Source organism: Channa argus, chromosome 17 (genome assembly GCF_033026475.1).
Source record: "Channa argus isolate prfri chromosome 17, Channa argus male v1.0, whole genome shotgun sequence".
Classification (NCBI taxonomy): domain Eukaryota; kingdom Metazoa; phylum Chordata; class Actinopteri; order Anabantiformes; family Channidae; genus Channa; species Channa argus.
The window spans coordinates 9,654,956-9,680,976 of record NC_090213.1 but is presented as its reverse complement, the minus strand read 5'-3'; the positions used below and the strand labels follow the sequence as shown (position 1 = coordinate 9,680,976).

The window sequence follows — 26,021 nt, the reverse complement described above, 5'->3', positions numbered from 1 at the left end:
CATGACACTCTTCTCTCTTTTCTGTTTCCCTATCCCTGCAGCCACAGTCTAGAAATATTATTGCTCAGATGAGCCTGTTTCAGACATGAACTCTAGAGAATGTCAGGAGGACCAGGTCCTGACATCGTCTGGAGTTTCCCTTTCAGACATGTAGCCAACATTGGGAGATGGTCCGTGTGAGTTCTCACCTTCGGGTGTTGCAGTCGCAGGTCATCAACACGCCCACTCACTCATGGTGAATTCACCTGAGTATTACCTCCTCTATGCACAAATGAGCTCGGCTGGAAATAATTCGGATTTTGCATGAGGGAGCTGGCTGGGTAAAACCCGAGTAATGTCAGGGCCAACACACTCGGCTGTTTGTGTTCACACATACAACAACCCCAGAGATGGTCTGGAAAATGTCTGAATTCCAGTACATGTTTGAAACGGGAAAGCACGCACATGAAAAGATACATAAACACACCTCAAACTTCTTAAGCTCCTCTTTAGCTACAGTATAGAGAACCCCAGAGGAGTTAGGCAGAGCTGCTGTTCTCTCTGAGGTCTTTAGCCAGTCCTCAAACCTGGAGTAGTCATCCAGAAACTTCTGCCACAACCTCCAAGTTTCCTCAATCCTGCATAGAAAAAAAAAAAAAAATCATGTGTTGATTAAATTTTAACATATACATAATATAAGAAATATTAGATGGTATTGAGTTCATCAACATACACATTAGAGTGGACATCAAAATCTAATGAACAATGTAACTTGCCAACTTTGAACTTAAAAACACATAAAAATAGCACTGTGTGAATTCTATCAATAATGTATGAATATAAAAATAAATCCATCCCAAAGGCACTGACTTGAGCCTCCTCTCCATGGACATGGCACAGATGTTTCTCCACCGTCTGTCCAGTCCTCTGGTGGCCTGTTGGATGGAGTCACACTCTGTCTCTGTGGAACAGGCATCACAGTCGTGTAGCAAGACTTCACACAGGTTCAGCACTGACGCCACACCTGTGCTGTGTTTCTCTATATCCTTCTGCAGCGCCTAAAAACCATTAAAAATAAAAACCATTATTTTTGCATGTACTTTAGCATTCTGCATTTCTTTATATTTAAATAGATCTTTATGACTGCTTCTTATGTTCTTATTTTTTAGGAATTACACTGAAGATCATGATCCTTTCGTGAAATGAATTAATTGAGCAATTTATGCATAAAAAGAAACGCCATCAGCCAGCTAAACCATAGCAAAGGCATGTGTTACTAAACTTTGTAGCTGTAGAGAGAAAGGAGGTCAGGGAGGACTCACGATCAAGTATACCGATACTTACTGTGGCCCAGTTTTACACAAAGTTCCAGAAATGTATGCATGAGTCATTCTTATGTTGCCTCTTGTGAATCAGTGTTGCACATTTTCCACAAACTTCATTTGAGTCATATTGTTCTGCTATTGTTTAGTACATTCTCATTGTGCATGTGTTCTTATTTATGTCTGAGGATTTCAGTTACTACCAGATACTGGTCAAGTAATGCAAATTTCTAGAACACTCTCTTGAACGGAGTTAATTTAATCCATTAAAGGACATGTAAACAAATCAGTATATGAAGACCAGGTCTGTTTGTTTGTGTTTTCACTTACCTGTTGCTGGTTGAGTTTCCTCCGAATCTCCTGGTCATCACAGGTGTCATAGACAATGGGCCTGGACAGCTCTGTCTCAATGCGAGCCAGCCAAGAACGGAGGCTGCTCATGTTTTTATCTAACTGCTGCACTGCCACCAGGGTCTCCCTCAACTTCTTTACCCTGTTAGAGATAGAAGAGAGAGGACAGTTCATCCATAATAAGAAAAGCATGCAGGCGGGTAAAAAAAAAAAAAAAATACCAGAACACACTATAAATACAACTAAAACAAAATATTGAAAGGCAAAAAAGTATCCTGCCTGAGCCTTAGAAGCATAAGATATGGACAGAATACGAAGAACTGTACATGGAATATAGGGGGGGAAAAAAGGATTTTACCCCAAAACCTAACATCATAAATCTCTCCATCCATCCATCCGTTTGTCCAGACAGCTTAATATTTAACACCTCACCCTACAAAGCAATCCGACTCTGTCTGTACCTGCTCACGAAGACAAACATCTTCCAACAATAGACACATTTAGAAGGTCTACTCTGTCTCATGTACTCACTGTTTCTTTGCGACAGACTCTAAGCAAAGATGGAAAACAATGTCCCATTGCATTAGGTGCTGCATGGCATCAGCTGCAAATCAGTTTAAAATTCCTAAACTTGCTGAGGTCTCAAACAGGGCCATGCAGGACAATATCGCCTCACACATATTCTGTACACATCAGCTCTCTTTCAAACACAACCTGCAATTTATTGTTTTTTAAGCATTTGATTTAACTTGAACACAGTTTGCCTGCAAGTCAGAGTAGTTACTATGTCGCTCACAACATAGTAAATATAGTGTTTTTCATTAACATTTAAAATCCCACATCTAAACTGGCCTGAACTTGCGGTACTCTGTTGTTGTACCTACAGTATACAGGAAACCCAGACTGGTAAAAACAGCAATTAAATTATTTTTAAACCAATGATTTCAAATAACATGAAGAAAATATAAAGCTAAGTTTGAACATGTACACGGTCTGCAAAGTTAATTCTTAACGTCCAACTAAGCATCCAGTTGTGTGTGTGTGTGTGTGTGTGTGTGTGTGTGTGTGTGTGTGTGTGTGTTACATATTCTAGTATTCTAGCAGGAGCTGTTTTTTAAAAGAAAACAAAACAAAACAAAAAAAAAATCAAAAGCAAAATTTGAAGCAAATGTTATGTTTTTAAAGAATGTTTGTCTTGCACGAACTAAAAACAAAACAAAATACGAATTTAACAGAAATTCTTTTGTCCTGCCTGTTAACATCGCAGTCACAGTCCGGCAGATCCTCCTCACTCTGGCATCCTGCCATATTATCCAACCCTAAATCCAAAACCATGGGGTTGCAGAACTCTTAAAGACAACACAAATCTTAGGAAGCTTTAGCGCGTCAATCCAAACACTCTTTGCTTTCGTCTGCAAGCTCCACAGAGAACTTTCCCTAAACTCTGCTATGCAGAGGGGGGAGGGCCAGCAGGTAGTGGCAGGGTGGCACAACTGTGACTTATCAACTGTTGCTCTTCAAGGATGAAAAAAAGAGAGAACTCAATACAGGCGTGTGTACATATGTGTGTGTGTGTGTGTGTGTGTGTGTGTGAGCCTGTGAGTGACAAGTGCTGCTGTTGCTAAAAAAAGACTTACAGTCAAAGGCATGTGCCACAGAGCTGGCCAGACAAAAAACACACCCAGATGGAGGGTGAATAGGAGCAAGGCTGCAGGTCCTATGCATGTGAGAAAACTTCGATGGGAAGGGTAAAACGACAGGAAAACATTTCCCATAGGACATTTTTACAGGAAAAAAAACTAAATCCCTGCTTCTTGAGAAAATAAAAACAGTGGAGGTATTCAATAAAATCTTCCACGTAACCAAAATGAAAAAGAAAATAGACTAAGGTTTACTACTGTTTCTGAGAGCTACAAAGAGGATCTCCTTGTTGTTTTTGCAGATATGAACAGACAGAGAGTGCAGCTGTCAGTATGAAGTCATACACTGTCCACTTTATTCCCTCCTCCTTTACAGTCCCAGAGGGCAATGGCAGGAACACAGTGGACAGCCGGGGGGATGGGACTGCTGCTCTGGTAAGAGTCAAAGTCAGGTCCACTTGAGCACAAATGTAGTTCAAAATCTGGAGTTTTTTAACAGATGTAGGTTGGTTATTACAACTATTGTTGAGGTAGACAACAAATGTGACCTCTGTTTGGTTTGCAGGTCCACTAAATAGAAGCCTCACTGAAAGCAGAAAGGGAAAGTAAACCATCATGTGCACTACAGAGTCTGGACCATGAAAGCTAAGTCAGGCTAAGGCATGCTATATTTCATATAAACCACCTGGAGAGTGATGTAGTGTGAGGTTGTGCAAAGACTGAATAAAAAATATGAATACATTAGTTTTAGTTTAGTCTTTAAAAAATAAAGAAATCAGCTGCTTTTTTCACAACAATCTTTTAACTTTAAAATACTGATAAATATTACTTTAGTTTGCCTAAAAGTCTCATTTCCTGCCTTACACACTCGTTCTAGCAGGCAGCTGCGGTAGAAAAGCACTATATAAGTGCAAGGCATCTAGTATGAAACACTCTGTTGGTCTTGTATACCCACCTGGCAGCAATAAGGTCCAGCAAATGTTGCCAGCGCTCACTGACTTTACTGAGTTTGTGTTGGATCTCAGCTGCCTTGTTGTCCTGGCTAGCCCTGGCCAGGCGCTCACCCATAACCTGTAGCTGCTGCTTGTTCTCCTGAGCTACGCTGATCTCCTCCTGGTAGTTCTGATGGGAAAAACACATAGCAGGGCATTAATTCTTGGCACCATTCTGAAGAAGCTAATTAAGATATTCTATATAGTATTTTAACAATTTAAAATCTAACCTTGTAATTTTTGTGAGGGCTTAATCCTTAAACCTAGCCTTAACATAATTACCTATTATTTTGATATGTTATTTGTATGTTAGATTCACATACAAATAAATTTTTAGGTATTATGCACACGTGTAAATAAATCACTCAAAAGCGTCAAAGCAATTTGAACTCATCTCAACAATTTAATCCAGGTTATACTGAGTTTACTGCTGCATAAAGAAATGAATTATGTTTATTAGTTTGTACTTTTGTGGACTTCAAATTAGTTTCTTAAGACCATGTGGTTAAATTACCTTGCGCAGCTTTTCAATCATCTCTTCAATGCTGATGTCTCCATTCTGAGAAACCTTGCTCTCCATCTGCGTGAGCCACTCACACAACTCCTTGTTCTTTTCATTGAACACGGCCCACTCATTCAGCTTCTCACTCACCTGCTGCCTGCGCACAGAAAGCTGAGGGGAGGCAAAGGTTAAAGTGAATGAATAAATAGCAAAAAGAGCAGAAGAATGTAATTAAAAAATGAACACATATTATGACAAAAGGACTGATCGAAAGAATATGAACATAAACCAAAGATGTAATAAAATAATTGTTTTATTCAGCAATTACATGAACCAAAGTAATCTTACGACAATAACCCACTAAAGCGGTGCTTAGAATATAGTTACTCTGAATCCCAAGGTCACACTCACTCTGTCTAATTCAGTACAGCTGCTAACTTTGTCTAACTGCACTATAGATGCATGAGAATATTCACCATGCTCGAGCCAACATTTTTACGCCACAAACCCTTGTCCCAGAAAGTGACACATTAAGATTAGACAGATTGTGTTTTGAATTCTAAATAAAATAAACACTCAACCATGTTTTGAATGCTGTGTGTATCTACCTGGTGGCAGACCTCTTCCCATTGGCACTGTAGCAGCTGGAGGCGTTCCTGTAGGACTGTGATGTCACCTGCACTGACTGCACCCTCCAAGGTGTCCCTCAAAAGGAACAAGGAGGTGAGGTCATCGGCCCAGCCCTCTACACTGCTCTCCAACTCCTGCATCCAAATGGCATGACAAGAAATTTAAAAAAAAAAAATGTATACATACATACATACATACAAAAACATACAGAGAGGGGATCCATTTGACTGCTCTGTAAAGTGATTTTCCCCTTATAAAAAACAGCCACGGCCAAATAGAGCAGGAAAACCATAGAGCTTAACTGCACTCTCAGAAATACTGATGAGGAAAAGCAAAACAGAAAGCTGACGATATTAACGCATGACATTTCACAAAGAGAATGTGAATAAAATTGCAGCAGAAATGTTACAAATCAATAAAAATTGAAAACAGCAACAATTAAGGTTCAAGCAGGATAAAGTAACAGAGACATCTAACCTTGCATCTCTTCCTCTACCGTCACTGTGACAGTTTTGCTGCCATGTAATAATTTGTGGACCCAGAGAATGTCTCCATTATGCAACACCCACAAAAGGAAACACACATATACGCTCATACATACACCCCCACAGCAAGCAGGGATGCGCTCTCTCCTGCTTACTCACATGCGCACACATCCTCTCTCTCTCTCTCTTTCCCCACCCCCTCTCGCTCCTTAGCTGATGGTGCAGCTACTCTCACAGCCCTCCTCCTCCCTGAGGAACTGAGGGCATGAAATATGACTGCATACAGTGTGCATCATAATGCATCGTGATTTTTCAGACAAAAATGTGGTGGGAGCAAAAGAATAAAAAATTTGAGCGTCAATGTTAAATAATTCCAGCAGAATTGTGGCATCATTCTGCTGGAGCCATATAAACATTTGTCTTGTTTTTGAAAAACTATACCAAAATACACATTTCACTCACATCCATACAACAAGGTCACAGAATGAAATTTTTTTGGTTTTTACTGGCAGCAGGTATAATTTTCTGTTTGTCCTTGTAGAGAGATTAAAGGAATAGATCCAGGACAAGCCTGTGTCTGTACATGTTTGTGTATGTACCTTGCATCTGATTTGCTCTGAGTGTAACTCCTCATGGAGGTCTGGCAGGGGCACAGATAGCTTCCTCTTGAAGGCCCTCAATTTCTCCAAGGACGAGTCTATGCCTCTCTCACATCGCTCCCAGTTCTACACACACACACACAAAAATTAGAGGATAAATCATACACACATATAATGTACATTTATACACACATGTGCTGCAGATCTTCTCAGACTCAGACATATTGCTAGAAATTCTTCATGAAGAATAAGCTAAAAAAATACAAAACCGTAAACCGACACTAACACACACATGCATACACATGGCCAACCGAGGCCACATCAAAATCATGCCATAGATAGTGCACCTAGCCCTGAAGCTGTCAAGCAAAACAGTGAGACACAGGGATACAGCAAAAACCCAAGAGCCGAAAAGCAGAATTAACACAGTTTCAATAACAAAAGAAGGAGGTTCTGCTCCAAAAACTGCAGATTACAGCTATTTGTGTAGGGTGGAGTGTGGATACTATTTGGTCATGGTAAAAAAACAGAGAGCAGGACTTGAATAGTTTCAGTGGCTGTTTTTCACATGCAAACCAAAGAGAAAGTTACTAAAATCCCAGAGAACAAGATGGCAGCAGCCTGGGTCGCCCGCGGTACAAAGGCACAATTCCCCTCAAGATATTTCCCAATTGCATCAGTCTATCCCAAACGAAACTCATTTAGACCTTGTTATTAAGCAGAAAACCTCACGATTCCATTTATAATGATTGAACAACCACCGCAACATCAGTTTCTCAAAAAGGTAATAAGAGTTCATAAGTTGGGTATTGGCGTCCCTTACCTTTTATGACGTTTGTAGGAGCACAACGCTATTGACACCTCAAGTGCTGCACACCATTGTCTCCGTAAGACTCCAAAGAATAAAACGATACCAAGCTTTTAGTCCAAACACTATTATGTCAGACAGAAAAAGCCTTAAAACTGTCGTTCTTCACTGTTCAGTCGTTGCTAAAAAATGTGCATCTTTACGACGATTCTGGGCCAACCAATGGTGTGCGTTCCATTGGATGATGTAACGACGTTCAATTGCCAATGAAACAACGGTTTCAGGTATGTATAGTTCGTCGGCACTCTGTAAATGGCAGTCGCCCCTTCTTCTCAGTGAATAACGGGCACGCACAACTGCAGTGCGCATGCAGGATGCACAACATTGAGTTTAGCAGACAGGAACAGATAAATAAGCCATCTGATAAGCTAATATGATTAGTTTTTTTTAGTTTTGTATGAAACTATTGCGTATAGCGTTTTGCAGTCCTAAACATCAATACAGCCATTTGGTTACCTGGTGCAATTTTCAAAGTCCAAATGGCCAATTTGGTGTCTGCCTGGATATATCCTTATAAAAAATATTTTTTCTGGTCCGCAAGTGTGCCTGTGAATCCATTTTGTTATTTGGTTCACCTGGCACACCTCCATTTGACTATTTTCAATTTTATTTTATTGTGCACTAAAAGAGTGAAATTCAAGGGGTTTTATAAGGAAGAGAGGCAAAGGATATATTCTGGCATGACTCTTTTAAACTGTGCCCTATAATATAGGTCATTAAAGCTTACAGTGCAGTACCTTTTACAATGCTTGAGCTTGACTCTTACAGAAAATGTATACATGCAAGTCTGTATGTTCCACCACTGCACATTTTACTAATTCTCATAATTTGAGGGGTAGGCTTAGGGTTAGAGAATAAAGTGCTTAAGGGCTCAGATGCCCAGCACTATTTTTAGCACCTTTATGCTGCAGCATGTTAGAGAGCTACAACAAGGACTATGCTTAAATTAGGATTTGCATTCTTGCAATAATAATAATAGAGAAATAACCCAGAACAACTTCTTTCTTTTTTGTCCTTTCGGCTTATCCCGTGAGTTCACCACAGTGGATAATTGTCCGCATGTTGATTTGGCACACTTTTTACGCCAGATACCCTTACTGACACAACCCTCCCCACTTTCTACCAGGCTTGGACCGGCACTGCAGAGGCGGTGGATGGGGATGGGCCGTTAACCCAGAACAACTACAAAGTCCTTATGATACAGAACAAAGGACCAAATCCACAAATATTATAAAAAAGGTTCACAATTCATGTGTAATTTTGTCTGACCTTGAGAATGCTGTGCAACTCTCTCCTCTGCTGGTCCAGGCGGTGATGGGCATGCCTCCACCTCTCCTGAATCTCCATCAGCTCTGTCTGGAGGGTAGACTCAGCCCTGGTGTCGGCTGACAGCAAAAGAGTCCTGCCTGCCTCCACTGTCAGGATGTAGCCTCCCTGCTGCCTCTGGAGAACTCGCTCCCTCAGCTGATGGAGCAGGGAGAGATATAATCAGTCTTTTCTCTATATAACTACTAGGGAATCCTAAGGTTAGAGGAAGGGTGAGCATTTATTAGTACAGGTTTATATGTTAAGGTTCCTTTAATGTTCATACAGGTTTTGAAGTTAGAAAAGTAATAAGCAGTGAGTATACAGTCTGTATCAAGTTTACATGATAGATTTTAGGTAATGAGTAAAGAGAGGGCTTTTAAAATTCCGCCCATAGTGCTATAACTACCTGTATCTGATCTAACAGGTTTCTTGCTTGCTGCAGGGCCACTGGTTCTCCTGGCTGATGCACATCTGGATCACGGGCCACTTCGTGTAGCCATCGTAGCAGCTTCTCTGCCATGTCCTGGTAGTTCTGCCACTGGCAGACCAGGCTATCAATAATACCTCTTCGTTGCTGAGCCCGCCTCACTACACACTGCCACTGGTTGCCCAGCAAGGCCAGCTTCACACTGAAGTCATCTCTGTTAGTGGGACATTTCGAATAGTATGTATGTATGTAGCTCATAGCTGGATACATATATTTTTCATGAGATCAGTAAAATTGTTAAATAGGATTGTGCAGGTTATGCGTGTGTGTTTACCTGTCATCCACGTGTCCCAGATCCAACATGCGATGGCCATCACTGATAATAGAGTAAAGTATCTGTTGCCTGCTAAACATCTCGGCCTGGAACAACTGCAAATACAAAAGCTTGTATCAAAAACACTGCACATACAAGCATAGCCAGTAGTACACCTGTACTTTCAATGCCTGACCTCGTGATCTCTCTGCTGCTCCAGTAAACTTTGGTAGTTGCCCGAGATCTCAGCTGCCAGCTTCTGTTCAGTCTGAGACAGGAAGTCCATCCACACCTCACACTTCTGGAGGAAGCTTTGTTGCTGAAGCAACACTGCCTGCAGTTTACTAGACAGGGACAGAGAAAAGTCACTCAGTACATAAACAAGTTTAATATAGAATATTAGCACCACAAAATTTAAAAAGAGAATTTTATATGATATCACTGCTAGCAGATGGCTGGCTTGCATGTCATTTTCTAGATGATGTAACTATAAAGTAAAATATGAAGGCATTTGGTACCTGAACCTCTCAGTGAGATGAGCAGAGTGAGCAGCCCAGGCTCTGTTGAGATTCTGCAGGCGTTTAACATCTCTGTCACTGACCGGCAGTCTGTACACCAACACGTTAAGCCGTTCAAGATCTGGAGACAGACTGCTCAGTTTTAACAGGTGAACCTGGAAACACAATATTACACATTTTTAGTAGAGCAGTCAATGAAACAAAAGTGCTCTGTACATGTAGACCCCTAGTCCTAGTTGGTCAAAATCAGCATGATGTACAAACAAAAGATACAACAAGAGCAACAACAACAACAGGCAGTTTTGTACCTTTAGCTTTTCCATACGTGTCTGGACTACAGTGAACTCTGGTGAGCCAACTGAATCAGACTCCTTCAGTACCTCCTCAGCCTCCTCAGCTTTACATATCAGAGTGTCCAACTGCTCTCTGAAACCTTCACAGGCCTTAGATCCAGACTAGAAAGGGTCAGAAAAGTAGAGTAAACAAAACAAGAAATAACGAGTGACCAGAGAGAATAGCATGGCTATCAAAACCCACTCCTCATGTGTTGAGGTTGTATGTAGGAAACAGTGATTCTGTTTGTTGGAGAGAAAAATGTTTGCTTTGCCAGTGCACAATCACCCCAACTTTGGTACCTGCAGTACTTCCTGCTGCCTGTGAAGGACATGCTCTAGTGTTGCTAAACGAATTATTAGTGACAGGTGGTCTGACTGGAGGGCAGCAGAGGAGGAGGCATCAATTTGGCTCTTCAGCTGTTCCCTCAAAGCCTGCAGCTGCTGGAGGGACAACACCACTGTAGCTTGGTCATTAAGGCACTCCTGAAACAAAAATATAATATATAATTAAACAAAGACAGGAACAGAATCACAGAATGCCTGTACAGAAACAGCAGGCACATGTGACTGTGTAAGAAAAACATTGTCCAAAATGTTAAAAGCAATAAGAAACAAACTAAGCCACAGGGTTTTAAAAGGGTTAAGGTTGTGTAAAATGAAGATAATTAGATACTACAGAAGCTAGACTCGCCCTGGTCCAAATCCACCTGCTGGATGCATGCTTGCTTGGGTTTCCTAAGGGTACTCCCGTTTCCTCCCACAGTCCAAAGACATGCATGTTAATTGGTTAATTGGTCACTCTGAATAGATATGAATGTGAGTGTTAATGGTTGTCTTTCTGTATATATCTCTGTGTTGGCCCTGAGATGGACTTGACAACCAGGATGTACCCTGACTCTTGCTCAATGAAAACAGGGATAAGTTCCAGCCCCCCATGACCCTGAACCATATTAGTGGTAAAGATAATGGATGAACGGACACATTCAGGTTTAGTAAAAGATTGTGTCTTCTGTGGGTTTTGGTAAAAAATATACCGAAAAACATTTTGTCACAAAGGAGAGCCCAAGCAACAACTTTGCATTCTTCAGCACATAGTATCTGTCAACAGTTTGTATCCATGGCCCTTAGTCAAAATAACTCTCTTTACAGTCTGAGGACAGTATGTCTGTAGACATCACCCAGCATGACACCGGAGGACCCCTGCAGTGTAAATCAGGGTTCTGTCTTCGCCTTTGTAGTCTCATTTGCAAAAGGCTTTTCTTAGATTGTGACTCTACATTCAAGCAAACATTGCATTTTGATATTCTGCACAGGGAATATAGACTTAGTGAATCCTCACAGTGAGCTGACAAACAGGTCCAGATCTCACTCATAAGATCCTAGAAATCAAAGTAGAAGCAGTGTTTATAGCTTTCTACTGCAGTGTGAGGAAATATTTTAAACCAGGCAAATTTGCACAAAAACTTAAGACATTCCTATACTAGAGGCCAACATTGTCAAGTCTCTACTCACATTGCAGTCCTTTATCCAGGCGCTGCTCTCATCCTCTGAGATCTCTCTGTCTGTAGGGCTTTTCAACAAGTGATCAGCACGTTCCTCCTGTTTTTGGACTGCTGCCACACACTGGCTGTACAATGACATGTAACGCTGCCAGAGCCCGAGCAAGGCTTTGCTGATCTTCAGCTGCTCTGAGATCTGCTCTAAAAGACAGTTCCACCTACCGCACAAAAAAAAATTTGTTACATTTGGAGCTCAGGTCTCCATGTAGTTTATTTTAATGATTGCATGTTAAGATTGATCTACATGAGTTTTTGCTATCCCAACCTAATGTTGACATCCTGGAGGGCTCTGTTGAGTGTTTCAGCCACAGATGGGTGGCACTCTGTCAGTAGCTGGTGTGTTACAGAGCCAAACTTCCTTAGACTGCTCTCCTGTTTATCCATCTCTTCTTGTAGGTTCTTAAAAACATAGGCAGCCACAAAAAATGTGTATCAACATTAATGTTGAATATGCTAAAGACATGTTATTTATGACGCTCAGGCACCCCTCACCTCCAGACTCTCCACCTGTTGCTGTACTGCCTCTAGAGAACCATTGAGGAGGCTCAGTCTGGACACAGAATATCTCCCCTCCATCAGGTAACCATATATCTCCTCTGAGGCTCGTCGGTACAGCGTCCACTGCTCTAGCACTGATCGCAGGCTAACTTTCATCTGACTTATCTGACAAGAATAATGGGAGATGAAGGTGTTAAATTGCAAATTACGAACATTGAAAACTACAACTGTGAGGTTTAAAGAAACCCAGAAACACACCATGTGGTTTAACTTAGCCCAGGAATCATTCAGCTCTTTAAGTGTCTGCTTAACTACAGAGCAGGCTGCTCCTTTCCTATTTTGGATGAGAAAATTTCCTCGTTCCTCTGCCTTCTCCAGTTCCTTTTCTTTTTCCTTCACCAATTCTTCCAACTCCTGTGAGAAAATCACTGATTTCAGGAAAAAAACGTTCTAAAATATAAAAAAAAAAATATGTAAGGCATATATAGCATTGCTGTGTCCCTACCTGACAGTCTTTAAGTGCATTCTGCACTGATGCTACATCCTCTATCCTGTGTCTTTTCTTCAGTTTCTCCTCCTGTAGTTTGAACCAGGTTTTTAGGGCCTGGACTCCATTTTCATGCTCAGACCAACCTTCCAATAGTCCTTCCAACAGCTGAATCTGAAATACATATAGTTTTTAAGACAAACTCAAAATTCAAAAAACAAAATTATGAGAAGAAATCAGTCTACACTATAAATTGTAATTTTTGTTGCTCTGTAACTGAAATATTACCTTTTCAGTAATGAGCCCCTGCAGTATCTGCCACCTTCTGTTCATAGCTCCCAGCTTTTCAGCAAAGTCTGTTTTGTCACTGCGCTTCCCTTCCACATCCTGGCTACTGATCTGCAGCACTGACTGGTTAACAAAATCTACAGTCAACTGCTTACAGGTCAGATCAATGCGGAAACCCTGTGAAGAATGTGATGAGACGTTATGCAGTAGGCAGATAGTGAGAAGGACATAAGATAATTAATAAACTAATTAACGTGACAAGTTTTCTGGCAGCTTGACAAATAGCTGGTGCCTTTGATGTTTACAAAGGATGTAGTTTTATACCTTATACTTCTGCAAGAAGTTTTGGACCACTTCAGATCCTACAGCTTCTATGATCTTGTCCTGGTCTTCAGCTATGATGTTCTCCATAAGAGAGATCCAGCTCATCAGCTCTGTGATGGCATGCCGTGATGCCAGTTTCTCCATTTGCAACTGTGCGTACAAAGAGCCATGTTAAAAAGCAGAGAAACATTCTCTTTTAAGATTAGAAAAATTGTTTTTTTTTTTACAAAGTTCTTCTCAAACCTGGTGCAACTTCTCTTGTACTACAGGAATGCGAGTCAGCAACTCAGCCCACTGAGTATCAATTTGGCCCAGGGCCGTCCTCAGACCAGCTGTGTCTACTCTTTTCAACCGCAGTAGCTGATTGCCTGTGCTTAGGACAGAGGTTCGCAAAGAAGACTTCGCATCCACCTCCTTGGAAAACTCCTATAAGAAACATAAGTTAAGGAAAGTTAGAATATGTATTTGTTTAATTAATAAGCAGTCTAAATATTATGTACTGGTGCTGAGGTGATCCAAAAACTAACCAAGAAAGCATAGAGGTGGTCTCTAACAGTCTCCAGCTCTTGAGGCACTGTCACCGACTGGGTTGTCCAAAACTCCAGCCGGTCCAAAGCCGACTGCAACCAGTGGCTCAATTCTGCTGACTCACTTTGGTACCTAAAATGTGCAAATTATACATGTTTTGGGATTATGTTTCACATGTAAATAACTGAAGCCTCTTTCACACACGCACTGGAATCCGGAAATTCTCCGGACTTCATGTGGAGGCAGTGAAATGCTACCAAGATTATCCTTCATGCTGCAAGCACCCTATTGTACTATTGCAAAGCCCAGATTATGTGCATGAGCCTGTGCAGAGAACAGGCTGTTATGTCCTGAATTGTTGGGAGAACTTAAAGTGAGCAAATGGGCAGGTTGACAACATTTCTACCAGGCAACTGTCAGAGTTTCTTTCCTTTTTAGATGTAAAGCTTAATTGTGCTGTAAACAAAAGTCTGTTTTCCACAGCCTTTGTTTTCTGTAATGGTCTTCCTCCTGTACACACTGACCCCTCACTGTAATCAAGCAACATTTCTCACATAAGCAACTAACTGTTTGACCATCTCCAGCTTTGTGTTAAATGTGTAAAACATTTTCATCATGACACATATAAAACGCATTAATACCAGCTCGGAGTACTGCTATAACCTGACCTGCTCCAGTGTTTGAGTGTTGAGTCCAGGCGGTGCAGCTCCTTGTTGACTTTGGTGGTCGAGGAGAGCCAGTGCTCTCCCAGTTGGGTCAGCTGGTTCTCCAAGTCAGAACAGCCAACAGACAGAAGAAGTCTTTTACCCTCCTCCAGGACCTGGTACAGCTGGGGTTGATGTTCTGTCAGGCTGGCCTTCAGACACTGGAGAAAAGAGGGAAAGACAGATGGATAATTGATTAACTCATCTGAAAATTAAATATCTTCACAAGCATGTACAGTATAACAGAAGCTACATTTTTACTTGTAACATTTACATTTATTTGTGAATTTATCGTATGAGTGTCTGCTCTGTTACCTGGTACAGACTGATCCTTTCTATTAGCCTCTCCTCCGTCTCTTCTACCAGACCTACAGTGGGGATGCTACACTCCACAGAATCTAGTTGTCTACACAGAGCCTGGTAGTCTTCCACAAGTCTGCTCCATGACTGTCAGAGAGAGTGAGACAGGGATAGGGTGTTATCTATTTTATTCACTCAACATGTTACATGTACATTTATGCACTCTTATCTACTGTGTTATCTGTAATATTTCTGCTGCACTATTGGATTAGACTAAACAAAATGGCCCGGCTCTTTTTTTGAACCTTATACTGATCACTAATTCCTACCTCCAGTGTGCCCTCCAGCTCTACTCCCCTCCTGTGGGCCTGTTTAAGGACACTTTGGGCTAAAGCCATGGTCTCCTCCAGGGCCTGGTTTTCCCTCTGCGAAACCAGACCAGACACTTTACTGTAAAGTGTCTGGGTGAGGTTCATATGGCATTCCAGACCCTGGAAAAACTCCTGTATTTGAGAAAAAAACATTTTTGAAAGACCACATTGGAGAAGGAATAACTCTAATCTCTAAAAGAGGAAGAGTTTTACTTCATTTGTATCACATGTTATGGCCTTTTACTATCTTTCTTACTTTGTGTTTGTCCAGTAGCATCTGCACCTCTATGACAGAGGCCACTGTCATCTTCTGATCAGCAGCCATCTTGTCCTGAGCAGTGTCCACCAGGTCTGTGAGGTCATGAAGTGCGGCTTCATACTGAGCCTTGAGGCACAAGCCGTGGTTCAGGCTGCTTCGCCTTGAGCCGATCATCAAAACCAATTCTTCATATGCGTCCTACATAAAACCATTGATATGTCCAGTTAGTCAATAGCATGATGCTGGCAGGTTGTGGCTTAGTAACACAGTGCAACATTCTGGCTAAGGACACAGTGCAGGAGAGAAAAAAAAATGAGTGCCACAGAAAATGCATTACCTGTAGTTTGAGCAGCTCCTGATTGGGGACTTGGTGGAGCCCTTCTGCTCTGGTCTTCAGCTCAGTTACTCTCTGCTCAATCTCCTTCAGACTGTCATCCACCTCTGACAATGCCTACAAAAGCATTAAATATATTTAATGGAAATCTCTTCTCAGTTCTCCTCTTGTCTCTTCTGTTGTCAGTACTTCAATCAATATCAATCATCAATATCATACCTCAATCTGTTTGGATGCAGGTCTGTCTCCAGTTCCAGCCATCTTTTGTAGCAACTGGTGTTTACTTTCAAGAGCTGTGAACAGCATCCTTACTTCATTCTGCCAAGGTCAACAAACATATTGTTAAAAGGGTACTTGCCCCACATCAGCAATGCAGTCAGCCAAGATGAATGAAACGGATGCCGCAGGCGTAACTGTTCAGCTTTGATACCTGGAGAGTCGAATGTTCCTGCAGCCTGTCTCTTAAGCCATCACAGTGCTTTTCCAGGATAGAGTCCAGCAGGCCCATTCTCTCCTGCAGGCCCTCCAGGGTGTCCTCCATCAGAGACTGCTCATCTACTCCACTCAGCCGGCCTTCGCCTCCACCCAGCAGCTCTCTGCACAGGTTCACCTCCCTGCTTATCTCCTTGAGCTGTTTATTCAAACTCTGAATAGAAGATATAAAGTGTAATACAGCTGGTATATTTAATACAGTAATGTATCATACAACAGAGTTTTAACCATCTAGTCTACTTACACCAAACACTAGTGATGTCATTACTAGTTTCTCTAATTTGCTTTAGCTCTCCAAATGCGTTAGTCAACCATACTGATAAATATGCAGGTTGCACTTTCTGTTCCAATTTATAAACCATTGTATAATATTTCTATGTTAAGAAAATAATTGTTGTTCCTGCTAACCTCTAGATTTGTAAGTTGTGTCTCTGTATTTTCAGTCAGCAGCACAGGACCAGACAGTAGTTGATTCTCAGCAGCATCCAACCAAGAGGAGGCTGCTGAAACTGCAGTATATAGGTCCTGTTGGACAGTTGCCACTCCTGAAGACCCTGAATGCTTACCACCTGCTGCCTGTGAACAAAAACAAAGATTTACTCATACAGTGCAGGAAAGTATTAGTCCATGATTAAAAACAACCCTGTAAAACTATTAAATCTTTTTGGAAAATAAGTGTTTTACCTCTTGAGAGATTCTTTCCAGAGTGTAGATGCAGGTCTCAAATAAAGCTCTGGGAGAGACAGATTCCTGGTTGGAAGACTGGCTTCTGAACACCACACTAGGACTACACAGGTGGGACCGGTGGAGGACCTGCACACAAGGGTGACACATGAGACAGGAAGCAGTAATGGCAAAGAAAGCATAAAATTACATGATAAAAATAGAAAGAAAACAGTGCCCATTAGCCATAAGCAATGAGGTTAAAAGACTAAAAACATAATTTAACAGAGACAAATCACTAATCCACATAGAGCGTGAATAAAGAACTGTACCGGGCTAAGCTGGTCCTGTTCCAGGCAGTTAAGGGAGAGCTGCAGCTTTGTGCTCTGATCTTTGTTCAGGTTTTCCCAGCGTTGTCTCAGCTGGTCCAAACCAGACAAGGTCTCTGTTTCCAGCATCACACCTCCTGGGACAGACACTTCACTGTGGGAGTGAGAGGGGTGTGTTTTCATAACGGATCCTAAGATGCAGTTTCTGGCGTGTTGTTTTATGAATATGTTTGAATGTAATACGGAGACAAATGTTATTTATTTTTTCACATTTAGACCAGAAGGAAAAGTACCTGTCCCCATTGGGTGTAGTCTGTTGGCTGAGTAACTCTTCCCCGACACTTGCTACAGACTGAAGCAGTTTCCTCTGTTTATCGACTTGCTCCTGCAACTCCTAGGAAATATTGGTCGATGATTAGATTTATCAAAAACGTATTAACTTTTTGTCTGTAAAGGGTGTGATTATATTGCAGCTTCCTCTTACCCTCTGTCGAAGCAGGTTCTCATAGTGTTGCTGTGTGCGTGTTGAGCGGGCCTGGGAAAGCCAGTCCTGGACATTAGGACTCTGAGACAAAGATGAGTCTGGATCACTGTCCTCCTGCTCCTGCAATGAACCCTGACACAAAGACAAAGGGAGTTCAACAACAGTCAAACGCTACAACAAAAGTGAAAAGGAAAGATCTTTACCTTTTTAGAAAAGGGTGATAAAGTCTGTGAACAGCAAGCAAAGCAAATCTGAGATAGGTGTGTTTATACCGTATATTTAGCCATTTAAAGTGCTTTATGACATCCATTTTATTACCCAGTGTACTTGAGGAAACCAGTTAATTAATTCCTCAAAATTCTTCATAGATAGATTCTGCCAGCATTTCAAATAGGCTCAGCCAAAACAGACCTGCAAAAGGTTATTTTCTGAGCTGTACAGGTACTTAAAGGGTTACGACTGTCACTATTTTCTAAAAGAGCACATTCAATTTAGAAATCTAACATTTTTATTTTAACATAGACATAAGCTGCAAAGCAGTAAGTTTAAAAGGTTATGTCAGCAGAAAAACACCTGATGCAGTACTATTAGTAGTAGCATGTGTCAAGGTGGCATATTTCTGTTTTGTGTCTGAGGGGGCTTTGTGAGACACACAGTCTCTTATTGTTCTATAGTGGAAAACAGTGGACTTTTATGAAGGAGCATGACATGACCTTTAGTGTTTGCACAATGCTAGCATTGATGGTGTAACCAGTGCACCATAATGGAGCACAGCACAACAGGGAGAAAGAAAAAGCTGTCAAATGGGAAAACTTATGGGAGTGGAGGTGTGGAACAGGAGAGCATAACAACACATAGTAGATGGTGGGAAAACAAAAAACCTGACTTCTAATCTTACCTGTATGTCAACCTGTTTATCCTGCAGCATCTTTTGTAGCTCCAGCAGGCTGCCTTTGAGGGAGTGGAGTTTGAGGGTGAGTTGCTCAGCCTCTCCTTTGGTCTCGGCCCGGCCCTCCAACAGCAAACTTTCACTGTGTACGGACAGTTCTGACAGATACGACACCTTCTGCTCGATCTCAAACAGCATGTTCTGGAAAGGCAAGAGTTACAGTAGATGACAGTGGGAAGATGATGAAATGATGTTCTTACTATACATTAATTTATCTTACTGCAAAAAGCTCTATATGGTTTTCTACATGAACATGACTCTTGCCGTCTTAGGACCTAAAAATATTTTTTCATATTTTGTTATGACTGTTATTTGCAGTACACATATGGCAATAAAACTAACATTTTTAGACACAGGAAGTCATTTGATTAGGATTCATGAGAGGCTGCCCTCGGGTGCTGTTTGAGCTTTTTACGCATTTATTGTTTTGTATTTTTGTAGTATACAATTGACCAACAGTTTGCTCAGTGAATATTTCACAATAACTAACAATGTTAAATCTTATTCTTACTCCTCGGTTTTAAAGCTCCCCCATAGTCTGATTTAGAACACTTACTGTAAGTTTATTCACAATGCTTTAAAAATACTCCTCACATTATCTGTCAAAAACCATATCCTTTCGAAAATACCGACCTTTCCATTTAGAATATTCTGTAAAAAACTACTCTTCCATTCAGTTATCAACCACAGGAGATGAGGTTCCTCATGAAGTGAACCTTTAGACATGAGCACCACAGGAGCCTTATGTGACCTATAATCCGCTTACTGTGCCCAGGCCTCTACAAACCCAACACTTTAAACCCTGATTTACTTTGCTTGAGCCACAACTCTAACATTACCGCTGAGAAAATTATTGTGGTGCATCAGATATTAAATGAATTAATCTTAAATAGTCTAGAAAGTCCTGATTATCATAGTCAAACTTCATTTTACTTTTCTCAGAGGTTTTATTTGTGTTCAAATTGATTTTAGAATAAATCTTTTACATGAGTAAACATGATTTTTTATCAGAAAACTTGACTTGGAGACTGCACTGTCAACATGTTAACATCATTATTTTTAAGATAAACTTTTTTGAATCAGGTTATGTGTGACTAAAATAGTAACAGTAACATCATACCAAGGTAAAGCATCCACGCATCCAAGAATAATTATTCTTTGAGTTCAAAAGTTCCTTGACTGTGTCAGTTAAGGAAAATGTTAAAAAACTCTGCACATATTAGGTGAACAACAATCTGTATGCCATCTATGTAATGCAAACCACAAAAAGGATTTTTACCTGACAGTCAATGAGTTGCTCCTCCATGTCCAGGTCGTCGTTTTGGGGCTGAAGTGCAGAACTGAGAGTGGCACGGGTGCTTAGCAGCCAGTGGTCAAGCTCCTCTGCCTCGCTGTGATAACGCTGCAGGGCCTGTTCCTGACGCTGCTCCTCTAACTGCTCACTTAGTTTCTCCTGTAGAAGCCAATATGACGGCAGGTTATAGTTCATGTTAGATTAGCTACACCCTTAAAACAAATGTGACAGTATACAAAAACTCCATGTAAAAAAGTATCTGAATATTATCTTTGAAAACCCACTTCTAGCAGCTGCCGTTTCCCCGAAGCCTTCATTCGAATAGTGGCCATCCTCTCTCCCAGTACAGTTAGGGTAGACTGGAGGGCCAGTTGGTCACCAGCCTCACCATCACCATCGTTGTCTGCCAGCTCCTCAGAGAAACACGTCTGTAACTCACCGATCTCATCCTGCAGCATTAGGATCTCATCCTTCAGAGCCTATACAGACAGAAGTAATAAAAGTGTGACAAGTGAAAAAAGGAAATGGACAGGACAGAGACAGAGACAGAGACAGAGACAGAGAGAGAGAGAGAGAGAGAGAGAGAGAGCGAGAGAGAGACAGAGAGAGAGAGAGAAAGCGAGAGACAGAGACACAGAGAACAGAAGCTGTTAAGACAGCAGAAAAATAGGGTTTTATCCAAATTGCTTGTGAGCAGTGTTGCAAAAGGAACTGTATCGGCCGTTGCAGTGAAGTTGGCATAGCAACCGAGAGCAGTGCCATGCAGTCTGGGCCACCATTGCACAGTCCAGTGCAATGGTAAAGTCCTCAATCGTTCTCTGTTTTCCCAGACCAGACTAATTACTTATCTTCTCCCCGAGAGATGCCTCCTGTCTTGCCTTACAATTTACACATATTATCTGTACTGCATAACTTCCCTTCCCTCGCTTTCTCTTACCCACACACACGGACACAACTTCACCAGATTTTGGAGACTTTCTCCAGACTAACAGTTTCACCTGGTGTGCAGCCATCTGGCTCTCTGGGCTCTTTTTGGGTTCCAGGCCCTCATTGAGGGCACCTTCAATGGACTCCATTTTGGTAGAAATGGACTGGAGGGATTCCTGATAATGTTGCTGACGCTCTAGAGCCTCGTACAGACTCTTCTGCTTTTCGCTGATCTGTAGTAATTGAAAAAAAGAGTGGACAAAATAAAAAGATATTGATTGCAAAATTGATGCTGCTGTAGAGAATGAAGTGGCATTCAAGTCTACTGCACAATTGTTCCTATCAATTCTATATCTGGTACCACTACTGCTGAGATTGAATTCATGATTGAGTAAGCTCTAAAGACATCTTGGAATTATGGGGATATTAGAAGGTATACCTTAAAGTGAAAAATTATCAATCTAGCTGTGTTTACTTAACGGGCTCACTTCTACCTTTTGTTTTGTTGCAGGAAACTGTCTAAATGTTGTGTACTGCAGTTACTGGGAAGTGGTCTGCACTTATATAGTGCTTTTCTACTTTTACCAAAAGCAGACTGGATAACACTTTAGATTACAGCCTGCAACTGTAAGCCAGTTACCCCAGACTGTGCTGTACTGCCTACAAGAAAACATACCTCAGCAGTTTTTAAATATACAACTTTTATTTAAACAGTAGGCCATGAATTAACATACCACATTCTTAAGTGTCTCCCAGGATCTCTGCAGGTCATCCAGGTTAGCAGCACTAGTCTCCATGGATGGGTCGTACAACTCGAGGAGGGGCGCTCGGGATAAAGCCGCTCGACCCTGTGGCATGACAATCAGTGTGCTTTTCAATACAGTGCTAATGTGAATATAGTGAATGCACAGTATATGCTTGCTACAGTATTCTGTGCGCGTACTGAGATGTATGCTAGTTCAGATTTCTAGTTTCATGTCTTGAATATTTCAGCTGTAACCAACTACTACATCAGTAGCCAACTTAAAATGCATGCATTGTTTAGTAAAGCTTGTTCCTTAAGATAATGAAATTCACATGGCCACATATTTTTAATAGTTCATCTTTCTTTCAGAAATTAGCTCAGCATGTTATGAATTAATATTTTTGCAGCTCTTGGTATTTCAGCATACCCAAAGCTCACATAATTCCACAGCACTACATATGAATTTGATCTCTTTTTATTTTATGGGGTGTTTTCGCTTTAGTGGCATCTTGCTAAGATCACATAATTTTCCATTTAACTATTTCAATTGATACTTTTATTCTGTCACTGTCCACATGCGCAACACTTCGTTTATGTATGTATATATATATATATATATATATATATATATATATATATATAAGCATATAACGAGACAGAAATACTCTTTGTACATTTCACAACAATACTTAAAACAACAACAACTAAGTGTTGCTGTTTAATTGCTGCATCATAATTTACAGATTGAACAATAAAACCTACTTAATGCTAACTTAGATACATTTAGAAAATGACTGAAAAAAATCTTCAGCGAAGTAAATCTGCAAACATTCAGAAAAGCTTATAAAAAGGAACCAGGGGCACCACAGCAACTCTCCAGCTATTTCTAACATCCATGCAAGGATAGTGGTGATTGAAGGGAGGTCATTCATGATTTGAGTCTGGGATACAACTGGCCATTATGGGAAAGGAAAGTGTTGCAGGGTTAGCATGCCATTTCAAGCGATTTCAAGACAAAAACTGAGTTTGAGCATTTATTATTGAAAGTTGAGGAGTAAGCTATTTGCAGTATTAGACAGGACATTCTTAATGTAACTTAAAATGCATTAAAGCAGGCATTACGGCAAGTGGTCAGCCCAAGAAAAGCTGGAGGGTTCTGGACATTATGAGGCTGGGGTTTGCAGTACCTGGTTAAGAGGAGCATCAGCATTAGCCACTGGGGAGGGAGAGCGACAGGCAGGGGGAGAGGAGACCTCGCTGTTGGTGCCCTCCTCCCCTGACTCCTCTGTCACAGGGGAGAGGAGTGTGTGGCAACGGCCGGCAGTCATCTGACCCCACATGCACAACACACATCAAACACGCACATCAAAAGAAGCAGGTGTGGGAAAGGATAGGGAACCAAACAGAAAATGCCCAGATAAAAGAAGTGAGGAGAAAGACAGAGAGAGAACAAGAGAGAGCATAAAAATTAATGGGGTAGTGCAGGTTAGGTAGATTCCAGCAAGCACATTGCTGAATAATTAGACAGTGAGTAATCAAATAACACACAGAAGAAACTCATTGGATCACATTACTGCTACTGACATCCAACACTCTAATGCTTTTTCCACAGCACAGCATTAAAGAGACATAATTCAGTGTAGCATTGCACTGTGTTAGCAAATGGACAAACAACAGACTCCACAGGCAACAATGAGCCAATGGGATTTTTTTTTTTTTTTTTTTTTTTTTAACAGGATGCAGTACATCAGGGGAAAGGAATGGCCATTACCCGGAAATCAAAATCACTCCTACAGTAACCACACGCACAGTGATTGCTCGCACTACAGACTGTAGAGTTGCAGTTTCAGGACCACAGTCATTTCCTTTTCATCACAGACACATTTCCTTTGAGAGAGGCATCATTATCCATATTATAATATCCTCTAACAGACAGAAAGTTATGTTTTACCAGTAACATCCATTATTAGGACCAAGAAATAAAATACTTGAAGTCAAATGCATAAGCACAGTAGATACATTTAAAGTAAATATAAGTGTAAGAGGAAGCAGCCTAATGGAAATCCCCACAACTTTGCAGTCCAAACTTGAAAAAAATAAAATAAAGCATAGCTTAAGCATATTGTAGCACGGCTAACAGAATCTGGGAATATATGTGAATACAATAGCAGCTGTCCTAGAAGTAGCACAGTTGTCTGTGTGCCTGCATGCTTCAGCAGAGAGGCAGAGCTGAAATGTGAGCCAAGCCCTACCGGACTGCTTTGTGGCTGTTAACTCAGAGCTTGGCCAGCTGACTTGAGACCTTGTTATAGTCAAAGGACCCTTTTCCAGCTTTTATGATGCAACAAAATGTAACAAACTAACACTAGCATGTGTGGGAAAGTCTTTACACAGTGAAGTCTGCTAGAAGCTGAGCTGTACTCTCACAGCACTATGACAATAACATCATCACAAGCAGTGATAGCAAACTACTTATGCTGTACACACAAACCCATATACATGCAGATATATCCTGTTTCCTGGCCTGCTGAGACGGAACACGCCGCAAACAACAGTAAAGGGGCAAGGGAGAGCAGCTATTTGAATCAGAAAGAAAGCCACAGAAACACAGAGGAAAAGAAGGTGGCACGGCAGTAACTTAATGTGTCACCACTGAAGAGAGATGAATGACACAGCATAGTAGCAGGCAGACAGATTGAGGCGAATATGAAGCAAAATGCAAAGGCACAGCACAGTGTCAGTGCAGGAATACACAGGAGGAGATAGCCAAAAATAGTATGCTTGAGGTGCTGGGAAGATGAAAAAAAAAAAATCTTAGGATATTTTTGTGCAATGACACAGAAAGAAGGAGAAGCTTAGAGATAAAAAACTGAAATATTTGCCTTTCATTGACCAATGAGTGAATGCATATGAGGCACTGCATCCCCTTTAGGATGACATTTTATCATGACATTTTGAAGACTTTATATAGATTTATCAACTTTGCATTGAATTGTACTGACATAACTTTGTACACTGTTATAAGGGAAATAAGGGCAGCAGAGGCAAACTTCTAATCTCAATAGTTGTCAGACAGCCTCTAGTTTAGGCCAACTTGTTAAGTGAAGTGTATGCACCCTCTACAAACCTCAAAAGGACCCTAGAAATACCTGCATTCCACTTTGAAACCCACTCGGCACTCACGGAGCAGGAGGAGAGGCCACAAACACAAACATTGGCCAGACAGGCAAACAGCCACGCAATAAGTGCATATGTTAGTCTCTGTGTGATAGTTGTGCATGAGTCTAGAAAAGGCTTTGCCACTCACCATGACGACAGAGGGGTGTGCTGGAAGCTGCTTGGTGGTGGCGGCATTTGCCACAGCACTGGGAAGCTCCTCATCACTTAGCTCCTCCAATCCGTCTGAGAGGCCCTCCACCTCGCTGACGGTCAGCAGCATGGTGGCATGTTTGGCCTTCACCGTCAGCATCTTACACTTGGAATGGAGAGAGGCGATCTGCTCCTGGTAGCCACGGATCTTCTGGGCCAACTCCTGTCAAAACATCCCACGAAACAAAACAGAAAACACCAACCCCCAGAGTAAGGCGAGTGTGGTTAGTCCACAATGGGAGATTTATAGTTCCTGGTTAGATGTACTCCTGAAAAAAAACGGGTGGTTGACTTGGTTCAGCATTAAAAGTAATGCTGGTATGCGAAGACTGAGTGGAGCAGACACATTCTCCTCCCTACTTAGTCTCTCACTTTTGGCTTCACAGTGTGTAAGCTAGAAAGAGTATAGCACTGCCTCACTCTCTCTCCCGGTTCCCCCCTCTCTCTGTGTGCTGTATCTCTGGACCAATCAGAGCAGAACAGAGGCGGGTGACTCTGATCAGTGGTGAAGCCAACAGACAGGATGTTTGGTTGAGAGAGAGACCCTCGCAAAAATAGTTCAAAACCCCTCAGACACTCCCTCTTGTACACATACACAATTGGAAAGGAAAAACAGGAAGTGATCTCTTTGAACCCTCCCCCCGCCTTTCCTTTGCCTGCTTCTTCCTGCCTCCACCAATCATGGGGTAGATTCTTTATTAACAAAAGAGAGCTGCTAGCAGCTGAGGGAGGGTTTATAGAGGAAGAATGACAGAGATGGTGTCAAATTACAGCGCTGGTATGAGCCAGCAGGCTGGGTCCAGCTCCTCCTTCACTCCTCCTCGTCCTACTCCCTCTGTCCTGCAGAT

The 26,021-nt window shown here is 41.5% G+C and overlaps 1 protein-coding gene across 17 annotated transcripts in view; it reads right to left on the bottom strand.

The window, feature by feature from the left end:
- Window positions 1-26,021, bottom strand: part of syne1a (spectrin repeat containing, nuclear envelope 1a) — a 123,951-nt gene that overhangs the window by 10,471 nt on the left and 87,459 nt on the right. For 13 of the 17 annotated variants that reach the window (XM_067481338.1, XM_067481344.1, XM_067481343.1 and 10 more), the window contains 42 exons: window positions 25,112-25,336; window positions 22,992-23,132; window positions 21,794-21,907; window positions 21,131-21,292; window positions 20,417-20,611; window positions 20,118-20,291; window positions 18,788-18,979; window positions 17,890-18,021; window positions 17,699-17,799; window positions 17,409-17,559; window positions 17,098-17,226; window positions 16,822-16,989; window positions 16,352-16,567; window positions 16,141-16,239; window positions 15,925-16,038; window positions 15,585-15,785; window positions 15,287-15,460; window positions 14,973-15,104; window positions 14,622-14,818; window positions 13,953-14,085; window positions 13,669-13,851; window positions 13,426-13,575; window positions 13,102-13,278; window positions 12,832-12,987; window positions 12,585-12,740; window positions 12,321-12,491; window positions 12,094-12,227; window positions 11,782-11,986; window positions 10,570-10,752; window positions 10,243-10,389; window positions 9,935-10,089; window positions 9,613-9,760; window positions 9,438-9,532; window positions 9,083-9,317; window positions 8,638-8,832; window positions 6,501-6,626; window positions 5,395-5,550; window positions 4,799-4,957; window positions 4,248-4,414; window positions 1,632-1,794; window positions 850-1,037; window positions 467-617 (listed from right to left, as the gene is read on the bottom strand). In XM_067481338.1, the coding sequence (XP_067337439.1) occupies window positions 467-617; window positions 850-1,037; window positions 1,632-1,794; window positions 4,248-4,414; window positions 4,799-4,957; window positions 5,395-5,550; window positions 6,501-6,626; window positions 8,638-8,832; window positions 9,083-9,317; window positions 9,438-9,532; window positions 9,613-9,760; window positions 9,935-10,089; window positions 10,243-10,389; window positions 10,570-10,752; window positions 11,782-11,986; window positions 12,094-12,227; window positions 12,321-12,491; window positions 12,585-12,740; window positions 12,832-12,987; window positions 13,102-13,278; window positions 13,426-13,575; window positions 13,669-13,851; window positions 13,953-14,085; window positions 14,622-14,818; window positions 14,973-15,104; window positions 15,287-15,460; window positions 15,585-15,785; window positions 15,925-16,038; window positions 16,141-16,239; window positions 16,352-16,567; window positions 16,822-16,989; window positions 17,098-17,226; window positions 17,409-17,559; window positions 17,699-17,799; window positions 17,890-18,021; window positions 18,788-18,979; window positions 20,118-20,291; window positions 20,417-20,611; window positions 21,131-21,292; window positions 21,794-21,907; window positions 22,992-23,132; window positions 25,112-25,336 (6,750 nt within the window). Of the gene's footprint in view, window positions 1-466; window positions 618-849; window positions 1,038-1,631; window positions 1,795-2,904; window positions 4,195-4,247; window positions 4,415-4,798; window positions 4,958-5,394; window positions 5,551-6,500; window positions 6,627-7,323; window positions 7,394-8,637; window positions 8,833-9,082; window positions 9,318-9,437; window positions 9,533-9,612; window positions 9,761-9,934; window positions 10,090-10,242; window positions 10,390-10,569; window positions 10,753-11,608; window positions 11,649-11,781; window positions 11,987-12,093; window positions 12,228-12,320; window positions 12,492-12,584; window positions 12,741-12,831; window positions 12,988-13,101; window positions 13,279-13,425; window positions 13,576-13,668; window positions 13,852-13,952; window positions 14,086-14,621; window positions 14,819-14,972; window positions 15,105-15,286; window positions 15,461-15,584; window positions 15,786-15,924; window positions 16,039-16,140; window positions 16,240-16,351; window positions 16,568-16,821; window positions 16,990-17,097; window positions 17,227-17,408; window positions 17,560-17,698; window positions 17,800-17,889; window positions 18,022-18,787; window positions 18,980-20,117; window positions 20,292-20,416; window positions 20,612-21,130; window positions 21,293-21,793; window positions 21,908-22,991; window positions 23,133-25,111; window positions 25,337-26,021 lie in introns of those variants that run through there. The other 4 variants (XM_067481340.1, XM_067481345.1, XM_067481346.1 and 1 more) reach the window with 4 other exon arrangements.